Source organism: Diabrotica virgifera, chromosome 5, assembly GCF_917563875.1.
Source record: "Diabrotica virgifera virgifera chromosome 5, PGI_DIABVI_V3a".
Lineage (NCBI taxonomy): Eukaryota > Metazoa > Arthropoda > Insecta > Coleoptera > Chrysomelidae > Diabrotica > Diabrotica virgifera.
Genome location: NC_065447.1, coordinates 102,566,515 through 102,581,586, shown reverse-complemented (window position 1 = coordinate 102,581,586; position 15,072 = coordinate 102,566,515). Strand labels below are relative to the sequence as shown.

General features: G+C 33.5%; 1 protein-coding gene across 1 annotated transcript in view; it reads right to left on the bottom strand.

Moving 5' to 3' along the window:
- Window positions 1-10,892: 10,892 nt before the first annotated feature.
- The window catches only part of LOC114337826 (uncharacterized), a 55,044-nt gene continuing 50,864 nt past the window's right edge, over window positions 10,893-15,072 (bottom strand). Inside the window, exon 6 of the mRNA XM_028288361.2 lies at window positions 10,893-11,066. Within this exon, the coding sequence (XP_028144162.1) occupies window positions 10,943-11,066 (124 nt within the window). The 3' untranslated portion in view covers window positions 10,893-10,942. The remainder of the gene's footprint in view (window positions 11,067-15,072) is intronic.

Genomic DNA, 15,072 nt, shown 5'->3' with positions numbered 1-15,072 from the left:
TCGACACCTCATTTGTCATTCTATCTGTATTAATAACGAAGGAAGTTGTATTCGCGGACGCACAGACAGACGGACAGACAGTCATGAAACCGAAAGTATATATTTATTCTCGTCTTGTGAAGGCGCGTCGAATGACATATTCCAGTATTTTAATATTCCAGCCACTTTAAAACAGTACTTCTGGTCGCACTTCTAAAACCGGAAGTCCTAGGTCAAATTTCCACCTTTTGTTCCATCCTTGGATTATAAGCTTTCATTTGACACCCCATTTGTGATTCTACCTGGTATAATGACGGAGGTGTTATATTCGCGGTTGGACGGACAGACAGCCTAGGTCAAATTTATCACCTACAGTACCATCCTTGGATTATAAGCTTTCATTTAACAACTCATTTGTCATTCTGCCTGGTATAAAGACGAAGGAGTTATATTCGCGGTTGGACGGACAGACGGACTGGACAGCCTAGGTCAAATTTTTTACCTTTATTACTGTGCTTGGATTACCTTCATTTACAGTTTCATTAGTGGAGTATTCACTGTATCATATGATGCTTATTTCAAATGGAAGACCATGTCGTATATTAATAAATCATTATACTAAACAAATTTACCTCCTTCGAATGGTATATGGATGTCCTACACCTAGGTGTCATAGTTTTTGCGTAATTTACAATTATTTAAATTCTTAATCTCTAAATCGATTTTAAAACAAAAGATCAAGTTAATATTTATTTTATGTCATTGTATGACATTGTCATTTTATGACAATACGGTCTGGTAACTATCTTATAATTAATGCATTCCATGCTTGATTATTACACATTTATTTACAGGGTGTTCAAAATTTACAGTTTCATTATTGGATTTTTCAATGTAGCATAATATGATGGTTATTTTATTAGAACATCATGTATATTAATCAAGTATTATACTAAACACAGGTTGTTCCTCTTTCGAATGGTATATGGTATATGTTCTACAACTAGGAGTCATAGCTTTTGCGTAATTTACAATTTTCTTAAACGGTACATCGATATTAAAAATATTTATAGTAACTCTCGACTTTAAAACCCATCATTTTGGCATAGTTGTTATGGAGTGTAGTTGTAAGTAAATATGTAGATATATTTTTATTTGCTATTTGTAAAATAAATTTTTTCGTTATTAGGTAATAATATTAAGAAAATAACTAAATACAAAATGAACCACAACTTACTATAAGTAAAAAATTATGAGTTATGAAATACATGTTCAAAATGTTTATACAACAAGCGATTTTAAATGATTTGTTTACATTATTTAACATAGCTGGTGTTATAGACGCAAAAGTGTTCGAAATTCTTAATTTCATAAAAATGTCATCTGAAGTAGTAGGGTAGGAAGTGTAGCATTTACAATATGTTTAATATAACCCCATTTAAAAAATTCATCTTGGTAAATCCTGGTGACCTAGGTGGCCAAATGTATGGACCGAATCTATCTATCCATTTATTTCTAAATTTTATGTTGAGGTTGTTCTTAACATCACGTCAAAAATAAGCAGGAGCTCCGTCCAACTGTAGCCACATGTTTGTTCGCACGCTAAGTGGAAGGTTTTAAGAAGGATCCAAAAAAATTGTTTTAAGAAATTTACAAAAGCTGCTCTATTCAGATTTTCGTCAAAATATATGGATCGATAACGTACTCGCTCTGCCCCAAACATTAACTCTTGATCGGTGTTGGTGATCAACAGTAAAATGTTTGTTTACTGTATCATAATAAAATAAAAGCTATGTCTATTAACTAGACGATTATTATGAAAAGTAGGTAGATTCGTCTGTACACAATACATTCTTAAAATAATCAGGATCTTCTCCAAATTCTTAAGTCTATAAACGAAAAGTTAAACGTTCATGTTCTATCTAATACTGGTGTAGTTAAGTTTTATACGGATGATAGTAGTTTTTCTTATGTATTCTACATACACTCGTTTGACTGATTTCCAATTGACTCGAAATTTTTCACGTACTAGTATTTGGGTTTTTCGTAAAAGAAAGCAGGACATAAGTTCGTTGACGTCACTAAAAGTAAATGGTTTATTTTTATTTATCTTTTCGCACCTTATTTATCTGCAACATTAACATTAGCTCGGAATCTATCGAGAAATCTCTCAAAAACGTCCTTTTTTCGGTGTATTCTATCAGGATACCTTTACGCGTAAACTTTAGAAGCTAAGAGACAATTTTAAAAATATTCCCCAATGAAAAGTAGCATGTCTACTCTTTCATAGATATCGTAATTATTCATTTTTAGGAACGAGTTCGAATTCATCAGTCTAATAGTGCGGACATAAATTCGTGTGCTGGTATTTTTACTGTTTGCTGAGATAAGTATATTACCTGCTAATTATATTTTAATTGAAATACCTAGTATTTCAACTATTGTTTCCTATTTATATTTTTAAGAGTTTGGTTTTGATTTTACGATTTATATATTTTATTTACAAATATTATTTAAAAACATTTCTAATATTTTATAAACCATGGGGGAAAATACGGGCGGGAAACCGCCCGATTTAAATTTAAATAATTGTCCGAACAATACTGAAAAAGAAAATATTGATTCTAGTTATAATAATATTATTGATTTAGAAAATCGTTATAGACCAGGCGATAAAGGTCCTTATTTTGTTTTCGTGCAAAGTAAAGAAAAACATATTGGAAGGCTTTTCCCAATTAAAATTGGTCACTATATACTCCCGGAGGAGAAATTAAGTAAACAAGTGGAGGATATAAAATCGGTAGGAATAAACCGCGTAAAAGTCATATTTAAAACTATGGAATCCGCTAATTCGCTAGTAAATCATTATGTTATAAATCAAAATAACTTAGTAGCATATATCCCTAAATTTTACACCCATAAAAAAGGCATCGTCAGAATGGTTGATACGACTTTCTCCGAGGAGTATCTACTAAAAGCCATCATTTCCAATAAACAAATTGTAAGCGTTCAAAGAATGAAAAGAAAAATTATAGACTCAGACGGAAATTCCAGTTTAGTTAACAGACAAATGATTATAGTACAATTTCTGGGCAATGAAATCCCACAAAACATACAAATTAATCTTTGTAACTTTCAAGTAGAACCTTATGTACAACCGGTTGTCCAATGCTTTAAATGTTTGCGTTATGGCCATTCGGCCAGACAGTGCAAATCTAAAGAAAGCAGATGCAAAAAATGCACAGGTTTGGATCATCTGGAAGATGAGTGTCAATCAGAAAATGTTTGTATTTACTGTAAAAACAATGAACACACTTCAATCTCCCGTAAATGCCCTATTTTCACAAAACAAAAACAAATTAAACATATTATGGCTCAGGAAAACATTTCCTTTAAAGAAGCTGAAAATATGTATGTAAATCCTTCCTATGCCAAAATTATTACGAATAACAGGTTCTCGGTGTTAAATAATATTAACAACTTTCCACCATTGCCTGAAGTAAGGCAAACATCTTCTCAGAGTTCTACAGCCGTATTAAGGAAACCCTTTATCAAAACAAATATTCCTACTTCCAAAAAACGAAAACCTTCCCCACTATCTCCCACTACAGAAATGTCACCAATAAAAAAAACCCCCCAATTAAAATCAAATGCTAATACTGTTCTTCCTAATCCTTATAGGGACGAATATATGAACTATAAAGAAAAGTCAGTACTTATACTATCTACATTCGTTAAACAACTTCAAAAAAGTTTTCCGTCTAGCCCAGTTTCTTTTGCAGAATCAGATATAAGAGAATTTGTTAATAATATGTTTGATACCGACAATCACACAGATGGAATGGACATTAATATTAGTGGATCTGAATCCGAATATTATTAACCTTCCCGATTCCTGACCATAATATTAAAAAAGACAAACTATATATTTTGCAGTGGAACTGCAGATCTTTAAAATCAAATAAAGCAAGTTTAATTAATTTTGTTAACAGTACAACTATTGACATCATTGTTATATCAGAACTATGGCTTAAGCCTGACGAAAACTTTTTTTTGAAAGGGTTCAATTTAGTTAGAAAATGTAGAATTGATGGTTATGGTGGCGTTGGTATTTTTGTAGCGCAAGGGCTCGGTTTTAAAGAGGTTAATATCATCCAGCCGTTAAACATAGATTTAGAAGTGTGCGCAATTACTTTACCTTCTATAAACTTATCAATAGTGTCTATTTACCGACCACCTGACGTGATTGTCAATTTTACCGACTGGCTACAATTATTTCAGCAGTTCAAGTCCCATACTCTTTTTTGCGGAGACTTTAATGCGCACCATGATAGGTGGGGACCTATACCTGATGATCGACATGGTAAAATTTTAGTAGATGCAATAGATCATCTAGACCTTGTTGTATTAAACGATGGTACTCCCACTAGAATTAACTCTAGTGGAAATCATTCAGCTGTTGACATAACATTACCCTCTCATTTTTTAGTTGATAAATTAACTTGGACGGTTTTAGATGACATTATGGGATCGGACCACTACCCAATAGCTATCGACATCCAAATTAAGCCTTCAAATTTTTCAATAAACCCATCCACTAAGTGGAATGACACATGCGCAGACTGGGAATTATTCCAAACACTCTTGGAAAAAGATGTTACTCAGTTACTTACTGAAAATAACACAAGTAATGCATCAACATTTTTCGAAATGATTTCCAATGCAGCGACTCGGTCTATGCCTGTTAAAAAATCTTTTACTCCCATTTCCCCAAGACCAATTTGGTGGGATCAGGAATGTAGTAAGATGTATATCTTTCATAATAGAAAAATATTTTTACGTGATCATAATAACGTATTACATGGTCCACACACAGTATGTAACGGTTTACCTCAGGGGTCTGTATTGAGCCCTATTTTATTTAATATATACACTGCAGATCTGCATACGTTAGTAGGTGATAAATTCAACATGATACAATACGCGGATGATTTATGTTTTTACTTCAGCCATGGTTCATATGAGAAATGTTTAGATGACTTAAATGAATGTATGCATTTGATAACAGGTTGCTTTAATGACATGGGATTCAGTGTTTCTCAGGATAAGACTGCCTTGGTATGTTTTACTCGTCACCGAGTTAGAACTGCTAGAGCTGCTTGTCTAGACGAGTTCACGATTCCATTCGTCGACGAATATAAGTACCTAGGTATAGTACTAGATAAAAAACTGCTTTGGACTAACCACATAAAATATATTAAAAAAAGATCCGAACACGGCATAAATCTACTAAAAGTGGTTTCCAAAAAAAAAATGGGGAGCAGATGTTACTGTATCGTATACATTCTACAAAGCATATATTCGTTCCATATTGGACTATGGTTGTACATTATACGGGGCGTCATCCAAAACGAATCTAATCACTATTGATCGTATACAATATAAGGCTTTAAAAATTTGTATGGGTCTAATGATGTCATCGCCTAACCAAGAAGTCCTTGCAGAAATACACGAACCCCCATTAAATATACGTAGACAGTACTTAGCTGAAAAACAAATAATTAAATACAGAACATTTAATACGAGTATGATCCGAAAAATAGCTTTTATTAACACTTGTAATCTTACAACACCTTATTGGAGGATAAAAAATTCCCCTCCCTTGGCAGATGGCTTTGTTAATACCAACCATTATGAAATTTTTATATTAAATAGTCCCAAATATCCAATATTTCAATATAGTTATCAAAGTATCATATTTCGGCCAACAATTATATACCCTGAATATTCAGAAATCCCTAATTTAAATAACCTAATACTCACCACCACATTGAATGCTTTTGGAAAGGATGTAACTAAAATATTTACAGATGGGTCCAAAAGTGAGGTTGGAATAGGTGCAGCATTTTCTGTTTCACACATCAATCATGTCGAAAAATTTAAACTAGCGGATATATTCTCTATTTACAGCGCCGAGTCCTTGGCGATTAAAAAAAGCCTATTATGGTGCACGCTAAATCCAGTTCAAACTGTTTGTATTATGTCAGATTCTAAGTCCGTTTTGCAAGCTATTGAAGGACCTCCAATAAATATATATAATCAAGAATTAATTTGTGAAATAAAAAACTTATTGTACCAAGTAAATCAGCAAAATAAAAAAATAATTCTCATATGGGTAAAAGGTCACAGCGGTATTATCGGTAACGAAAGGGTTGATTATGAAGCGAAAGAAGCTTGTAAATCAGATAAATTCGTAAAAATATTTTCACATACCGACTTAAGTACTAAATTAAAAAAATCTATTAAAGACAGATGGACAGAATCTTACAATAATTTTAGCAAGACATCGAAAAATCTTTATTTTCAGCTTTATCCACAACTTCCAAATAAAATACCGCATACGACTTTTGATTATATCAAAAGACATACTTCAGTTATAACTCGCTTAAAATTGAATCACGGCCGTTTTCCGGCGCACCTTCATAAATTAGGGATACTTAACTCCCCGTTATGTGACTGTGACAACATGTCCATAGGTGACATTAACCACATGTTCCTGGAGTGTCAAAAGAATAGCACAGCTATTTTTAAACTATATAATTCCTTAATAGAACACAACACACCTCTCCCTCTCAACATCGGTTCCTGTTATCTAGCAATAATAAACTCGTCTTCGATGCTATAATAAATTTCGTTAAAGAAGCTAATATCGATATTTAATCTTATATACATCTAATATAAATATGCGTATGAATAAAAATAAATTCTGTGGCTAATAGACTGCGTCTAAGGCCATCCCTTTCCTCTACACACACACACACACATTTTTAGGAACAATTAAATTTAAATGTAATGGGCTCTGCCATAGCCATTTTTAAGTTAAAAAAAATTGAATATCATACATCCATGTTTATAGTTTTGATAATTACCAGACCGTACTGTCATAAACTGACAATGTCATACAATATCATTAATTAACTTCATCTTTTTTTTTAATCGATTTACAGATTAAGAATTTAAATAATTGTAAATCACGCAAAAACTATGACACCTAGGTATAGGACATTCATATACCATTCGAAAGAGGTAAATTTGTTTAGTATAATTGTTTATTAATATACATGGTGTTCTATTTAAAATAAGCAGCATATGACACATTGAATACTCCACTAATGAAACTGTAAATTGCGAACACCCTGTAGACAAATGTGTAATAATTAATCATGGAATACATTCAACCAATATCCAACTATTTTGATGTAAAAGTAATGTCTTTATAATTTCGTAAATAACTTGAGAATAAGCCTTCTTTTAAAACTTTACATTTTAAGAAAAGTCAACATAACTCAGAACACCCTGTACATAGGTATAGCGAAGCCTTATAAAACTATACCTTATTTTTTGCGGACAATTAAAAAATTCAATAAAATACAGGGTGTTCCATAAGAAAAAATATAACTTTGATACTCCGACATTTATTGGGACACCCTGTATATTTTAAAATAATTTGAAAATGTAGCTTTTATCAACATAAAAAGTATTCAATTTAAATTTTTTTCAAATCTTTTACCATTTCGGTGTAATCTTCCGTCGCGTTAGTGGTGACTCACCCTGTATAATTATGCTATAATATTTTATTCTAAATATCATATTCTGTATCCAAATTCTACCTCAAGGTCAAACTCATACCTTTTTACATTTGATAAGCACCTAATACAATCTTTACATGTAATATATATTTTTTATTGCTGTTCATTAAAAAAAAAACCTCTTCCTCATTACTTCTTCTTTTGTTTTTTTTTTCTCACACATGTTCGATTGGAAATTGAAGCTAAGACTGGGAAATGTTTGTTTTTAGCCATTTGGGAGAAATATTAAAACCTACCATGTATCCTTAGGCCACCTGGAAGGAGCCGATTCCAGCCAAAGCCACAGTCAAGTCACTATTGGGATTAGTCACTTTGGGGGAACAAGCTTTTTGGGGGGCATTCCGGTTCCTTTTCGTTTTCGCACCTGGATCTACAGGAGGCATAGTTTTTGCACCATCCTGATGCTCATTTCCGGGGATGCAGCAGCAACCTCTTTGGGAGTCGTTCGGGTTTGTTTGGTAACAATCAGTGTGATGATGTGAGTAAATATTGTGGTTTATATTGCAGACATTTGGTTGATGTATTATGCTAATAACTATTTTTTTTTCAGATTTAGCTTCTATTTATTTGTTTTTATATACATAAAAGTTAAGTACGTTCCCAAACTCATGTATAAACCTGCGGTATCGTATGTTGAGCTCGGCATATTTGCCCAAAAGATATTTAGGTTTTTATATTTTATTGTTAATTTAGGTCGATTTCATGTCATTATATAAATTTAAGTCGGTATTTATCTCAACTTCATTTCTATTTCATTCATTGTATATTTAACTTGCTTAATTAATGCATTATTGTATTTTCTTTTAGTCAGGCTTATGCCTATTTATTTATATTATTTTCATCTTTGTCGGTTTCAATTTAGTGGTACGTAGCAAGCGTACTATAACCATTTGGTAGAAGTCTCATGTGAGTTGTACATTATGTATATGTAAGAGGTATTTAAGTTTTGTACATACATATAAAAGGACTGCTGTTATATGATATATCATGTTTAACGATAACTTTTGTCATGTTAGAGTCACATTATATGCATTGTTTAACTCAGAGGTTGTCAAAAATCTAGTAGTTATTTTTTAATAAACGTTTATTTATTTTGCATATCATTTATTCTTATTTCCTTATATTTATATTTACTTATATATTTAAAATATTTAATATTTTACAGCAGTGTAAGATACCTGGGAGAATGATCGAAGATCATTTTCCTGGTGCCCATGATTTGTTAGTGTTATTTAATTTGTTTTTCTTTAGCAAATTATTCTCCTTTATTTATTTTCAGAACATTATTCTTAACTTAGTATATATTTTTTCATCATCATTATCTATTTTGAGCTACTGTTCTTCGACAGGCATGCACACGAGCCGTATCCATTCTTGAGTGTCAAGTTGTTCTCTTGCATCTCTAGCTAGCCAACTCTATTCAGTTTGCCTCTGTGTCTTCATACTTCTACGTCTATCCCTTTTAATTCCCCTTTCCTCAACTTCTTTCTTTTAATCAGTTCCCCTACTCTAATCCTACTGCAAAGTAGTATTTTCTTTCTATCCTCATTTTCTACTTCGGCTTCTCAACGTAGAAGCCACACATTTTTGTTCCATTAGCTACATCTTGTTAATTTCTTTTTTTATTACTTCTGTTGGAGTTTATCGTCCTCTTTACTTTCACTCCAACAGAAGTTCATCATCTTTCTTGTTTCAGTATCTTGTAGGAAATTTAATTATGCAACTTATATGTCTGCAACTGTTCTCGAAAATGAATGCTTTTAAAGTGGTAATAAAAAAACCAAGAAAAAATCGAATTTTTTCTTAATTATTTGACATTTTGATTATTTAATCAATGTTCCGGACTTTTTGAGTGGGAGGATAACTTAATTATTATATGAGTTATTTACAAGCAATTTCTGCAAAAAAATATAAGTCACCTCTCAACATCCAAATCTGCTCATATTTTCACAGATGCGCCCTGGACTATTACTTTGCCGTTTATTAGCGAACTTACCGCTGTATAAATAAAACGATGCCTTATTGTTTCAAATATTTTAAACGAGGCCGATCCTAATTGTATATCGAAATGGTGGTTTTATTTTAGATCTAAAAAATAGTACAAAATTAAGTGAGAATGGGTATTATTTTTTCTCATAGGCATCTTTCAGTGCGTCACAGTTTTTCGATTCCTTTCTAACGCATTAAATTGTATGTGACAGAAAAAAGGCACGTCCGTGATTACAGACATTTATATAACATTTATTCTAGTTGTCGATAGATAGCGCTATAATCGAAAAAAAAATTATTTACGGATTATATAATATATCTACGAATATAATCTGCACAATTTATAAGACTGTACAAATCAAAGAAAATACCCTTTTATAATTGCAATAAACACAATTGATTTGTTTTGATGCCAAATTGCAAATAAAATTTGACACCTCTCAAATTTAACTAAAATGTCATGTTAGAATAAATGTTATAAATGTGTATTATCACGTACTTACCTTTTTTTTCTATCATTTGTAACGCACTGAAAAATGCCTATGAAAAGGACCATAGAAATATATATTTTTTTTAATAAAATACATACAACAGAATTACTTATTTTTTTCTGGAAAGATAATGGGTAATCTTAGACGAATTTCTTTTACATAAAAGATTATTCACTTATTGCCCTAAATTATAATGATTAAAAAATTGACATTGGATTGGCCTTAAAGAAAACTTCTTATAATATTACAAGCGGTTATGACTTTTAAATTAACTGTTTCTTAAAACCTACTAACAGGCAACGCAATGGGTTAGCAATAAAACATTTTACAAAAATGGAAAAGTACCTACTTTATGATCTTTGAATATTTTTGTCGGATAGTAGAATTATTGGTGCCCATAAAGATGTAATAAAATATTACTTGACAAACCCTGTAAGCCAGACACCATTTAAATTTGTAGGAAATGGTACATAAAAAGTTTTTGGTTTAACTGAAAAATATTCCATTAAGCGGTACTGTTTTACCAAAACGGACTCCTATAAGCGGCTACATTTATTCAGGAGTAAATGGAAACGTTTCGGGACCTCAAATTCCTATTCCTTAAACTGGAATATTCTTATAACATGGGTTCTAATAAGCGGGTCCGACTGTATTAATTTTGTAATTATATAATTTTTAATATTGTAAATCTGCTCCTCGCTAATAACCTTTGGGTTGATGCGAATTTCTAAATAAAAAAATCTTTTAAAATGTAATAACAGGGAGTTTAAAAAACAAAAATAGGTACTCAGTAATTCCTTTATTTAGTTAGTATAATAATAAACAATTTAGATTTTAAGCCGCGCATGGACCAGAAATTGATTCATCGTAAATTTTCAAGAATTTATCTAAGTTGGCAGACGCGTCACATTGGTCAGTAAACAGCTTTGGAAAACATTTAGAAACCCCGACGAGAACCCTGAAAAACAAATAAAAAAGATATAAAACTTTTTTCTAGAAATGTATTTTATATCTTAACAGTTAGATGAAATTAAAAAAAAAAACAGTAAGAAAAATAATATACAAGTGGTTTTTGTTAACACCTGACTAAATTTAACTGCAGTGTATGTTGCACATCTATAGTACGTTAATATTCTGATACGCCTATACTTTTACTCTAAATCTCAAATTGCTATTTATACATTTTGAAGAATATTAATGATATTGTATGAATATCAAAATGTCACATACTTGTCAAAGTAGACTGCCAGAAATTTAAGCCTACCAACTTAAAACCTGCAGGCCTACTACAGACGCCGATACAGCCTCAACGCTTCGAAGTACTTAGCATATACTTGTTTGGACCATTACCAGAGACTACAGATGGTTACTGCTGGGTATTCATTGTTGAAGATGTCGCAAGTTGATGGGTAGAACTTTTTCCGCTAAAAACAGCAACCGCTGCCGCGTGTGACAAGTGTTTAATCGACGAGGTCATACTGAGGTACGGATTGCCTCTACGGGTAATAAGTGACAATGGCGTACAATTCGCCCGATTAGTAATGCAAACGGTCGTAGGGTGTTTCGGTTTCAAACAATCGCTGATCCCTGTGTACCACCCCGCGTCAAATCCTGTTGAGCGTAAGAATCGCGACATGAAAACCCAATTAGCTATCTTATCTAAAGATGATCATACGATTTGGTCAGATAAACTTTCCGCCGTACGTTTCGCAATGAACCCTGCCAAGTGTGAATCCACAGGTTTTTCACCGGCGTATCTAACATTCGGACGCGAGTTACGCACTCCGGATGATGCCAATCGAGACTTTCGTGCGATAGTACAGACTGAAAACTTTGTGCCGCAAATCACTCCCTATTTGCTTACTCTTAGTGATACGTTACGCGCTGCGCGCGAAAAGCACGAACTAACCCAGGACCGCAGATATTCTTAGCAAAACTCTCATCACCCTGATGTCGCTTTTAATGTGGGTGATCAAGTTCTCGGAGACACTCACGTTCTAGGTAACGCAAGTACGATGCGTACATCTAAATTTGTGCCGCGTCGCGATGGACCTTATCGCATTCTTCGCATAGTGACTCCTACAACCGACGAAATCGCTTCTGTCAGCAACCCAGATGTACCTGTCGGAAAGTACCATGTATCTGCTCTGGCACCCTATCGTGCAGACACTGCAGACAGAAGCCCCTCAAGAGCTAATTAGGCCCATCCGTAGAATAGGACGCCCTACGAAGAATACCATCTCCAGATAGCTTCTTGTCCCACATTCGGAGCGAATATGTGGTGCAAAGGGGGAGACTATAACAGCCACCTGTATATTGACTTCCAATCTCCCATACTATAGAGTCAACCGCCCCGAGGAATGTACCGAGATCGTACGAAGCCATGCGCAGTGCCAGTTGAAGATATGTTATCGCGAAAGACACTTCGCCTCCGGCGTTTTATATTGTATTCTCAACTAATGTGTTTAGACGAAGCAACGAAGCACTAAAAAGCTAAAAACCTAGGAATTTTGTGCAGTAAGATGAATCGTCATGGAACTTTTTGCATTCGATTAGAGAGAGTGTCAGGCAACTTTGTGAACTAAATTCATCTAGGGCAAAAATTTTTGTGCATAAGAAAATGCATTTTAAAAGTGCATCTCGAAGAGGCGAAAATGAAAAATTTAGAACTTGGGAAATATTGACGGAAATGAGTTGAATTTTTACACTCGGGGATTTTGGGGATCGCTGAGCACGAATTTTATATCGGCGATGGGCTCCAAGGTACCTGGTGCCCACGGTGGAACTCGTCGTCTAGAGTTTTATGTTATAATCATTAAAAATCAGTCAATATCCATTAGTCGGGGGGTTTTTGGGGTCGCCGGCCACGAATTTAATGTTGGTGATGGCATCCAAGATATCTGGTGCACAGGGCGGAACTCGTCGCCTAGAGTTTTTAGTTATAATTATCCAAAATCAGCCAAAAACTATTACCCTGTGGGTTTTGGGGGTCGCTGAGTACAAATTTCATGTCGGCGATGGTCTCCAAGGCACCTGGTGCCCAGTGTGGAACTCGTCGCCTGGAGTTTTATGTTATAATAATTAAAAATCAGTCAATATCCGTTACACGGCGGTTTTTTGGGTAGCTGAACACGACTTTAATGTCGGCAGTGTTCTCCAAGATACCTGGTGCCTAAAGTGGAACTCGTCGCCAGGAGTTTTTAGTTATAATTATTCAAAATTAGTCAAAAACTATTACCCTGGTGGTTTTGAGGGTCCCTGAGTACGAATTTCATGTCGGCGATGGTGCCCAAGGTACCTGGTGCCAAGGGTTGGAACTCGTTGCCTTGCGCTTTATATTATAAGCATATATAAAATAGCTTCAGAACAATATTATAAGCATTCAAAATCAGTCAGTAACCATTACTCGGGGGATTGTTGGAGTCGCTAAACACAATTTAAAGTTGGCGGTGGTCTCCAAGGTACCTGGTTCCCAGGGTGCAACTCGTCGCCTGGAGTTTTATGTCATAATTATTCAAAATCAGTGAAAAACCATTAATCTGGGGGTTTTTTGGGTCGTTTAGTACGAATTTCATGTCGGCGATGGTCTCTAAGTTACCTGGTGCCCAGGGTGAAACTCGTCGCCTGGAGTTTTATGTTGTAACCATTCAAAACCAGCCAATAACCATTACTCGGGGGTTTTTGGGGTCTCTGAGTACGAGTTTCATGTCGGCGATGGTCTCTAAAGTACCTGGTGCCTAGGGTGGAACTCGTGGGCTGCAGTTTTATGTTATATTCATTCAAAATCAGTCAATATCCATGACTTCGGTGTTTTGAGGGTCGCTAAATATATTTTTCATTAATGATTTTTCTTAAAATATTTTTATATTATATCATAAAAAATTTCCAATTTAAAAATTATTTTAAAATTTTGTCGCTTTTAAAGCAGTTCTTAAATTTTGACATTAATGACATTTATGAAATTTTGACATAATTAGTATTTCAAGGGTAATTAAGTTATATCAGCGATTTTTTGTGTTTTCTGCGGTATTATTTTAATTTTTAGATTTCTAGTCTGCTTTTATATAAAAAACAGTGGTTTTTAGAACTCTTTAGCGACGTATTAGTGTAATATAATGTTGATGGATTACCGTCGAAGCCCGATATGATCAACCAAAAAAGAAGATGTATATGGTGATATTTCTATTGACTTTCTTGGGTGTGAATCTGTCTTTTTATTTTACTGCTCCTGGTTTAAAAACAAAGCATAGTATATGTGAATACCTCCAAGCTACAATTTTATGTAGTTCTGTTCTTTTAAAAATTTTTAATTAATTATAAAAAAACATCTAAAAAATGATACCGTATTTAAAGCAAAATAAGTTTTTAATGTTGGTGTTTCGATAAAGTCATATATTTTATACTTATTAGTATTGTTAATTACAGAATAAATCATAATATTATAATATGAAGCTGTTTAAGATTGGTATTAAAGAAATTTTCATTATCTACAATCTATAGCTGCGCTGTTTTATAATTTTGGTTTTCGAAATTGCGGAAGAGAGAAATTTGTGTAACTTCAAGTAAGTAAATATATTTTTTTAATTTATTTTACTTTTTTAATATTTTTTCATTACATTATACAAATAAATTGATTATGAATATGTGTACTAACATTTAATTTAACACGTATTTTTTAAATTATTGTATACCTACCTTGAAGACCATCGCCAACATGAAATTGATGTCCAACGATCCCTAAAACCGTCACAGTAATGGTTATTGACTGATTTTGTATGATTATACCATAAAACACCAGGCGACGAGTTCCACCCTGGGCACCAGGTACCTTGGAGACCATCACCGTCATGAAATTCATGTTCAGCGGCCCCCAAAACTCCCTGAGTAATGGTTTTAAATGATTTGTATTATAACATAAAACTCTAGACGACTCGTTCCACTTTGGGCACCAGGTACCTTGGAGA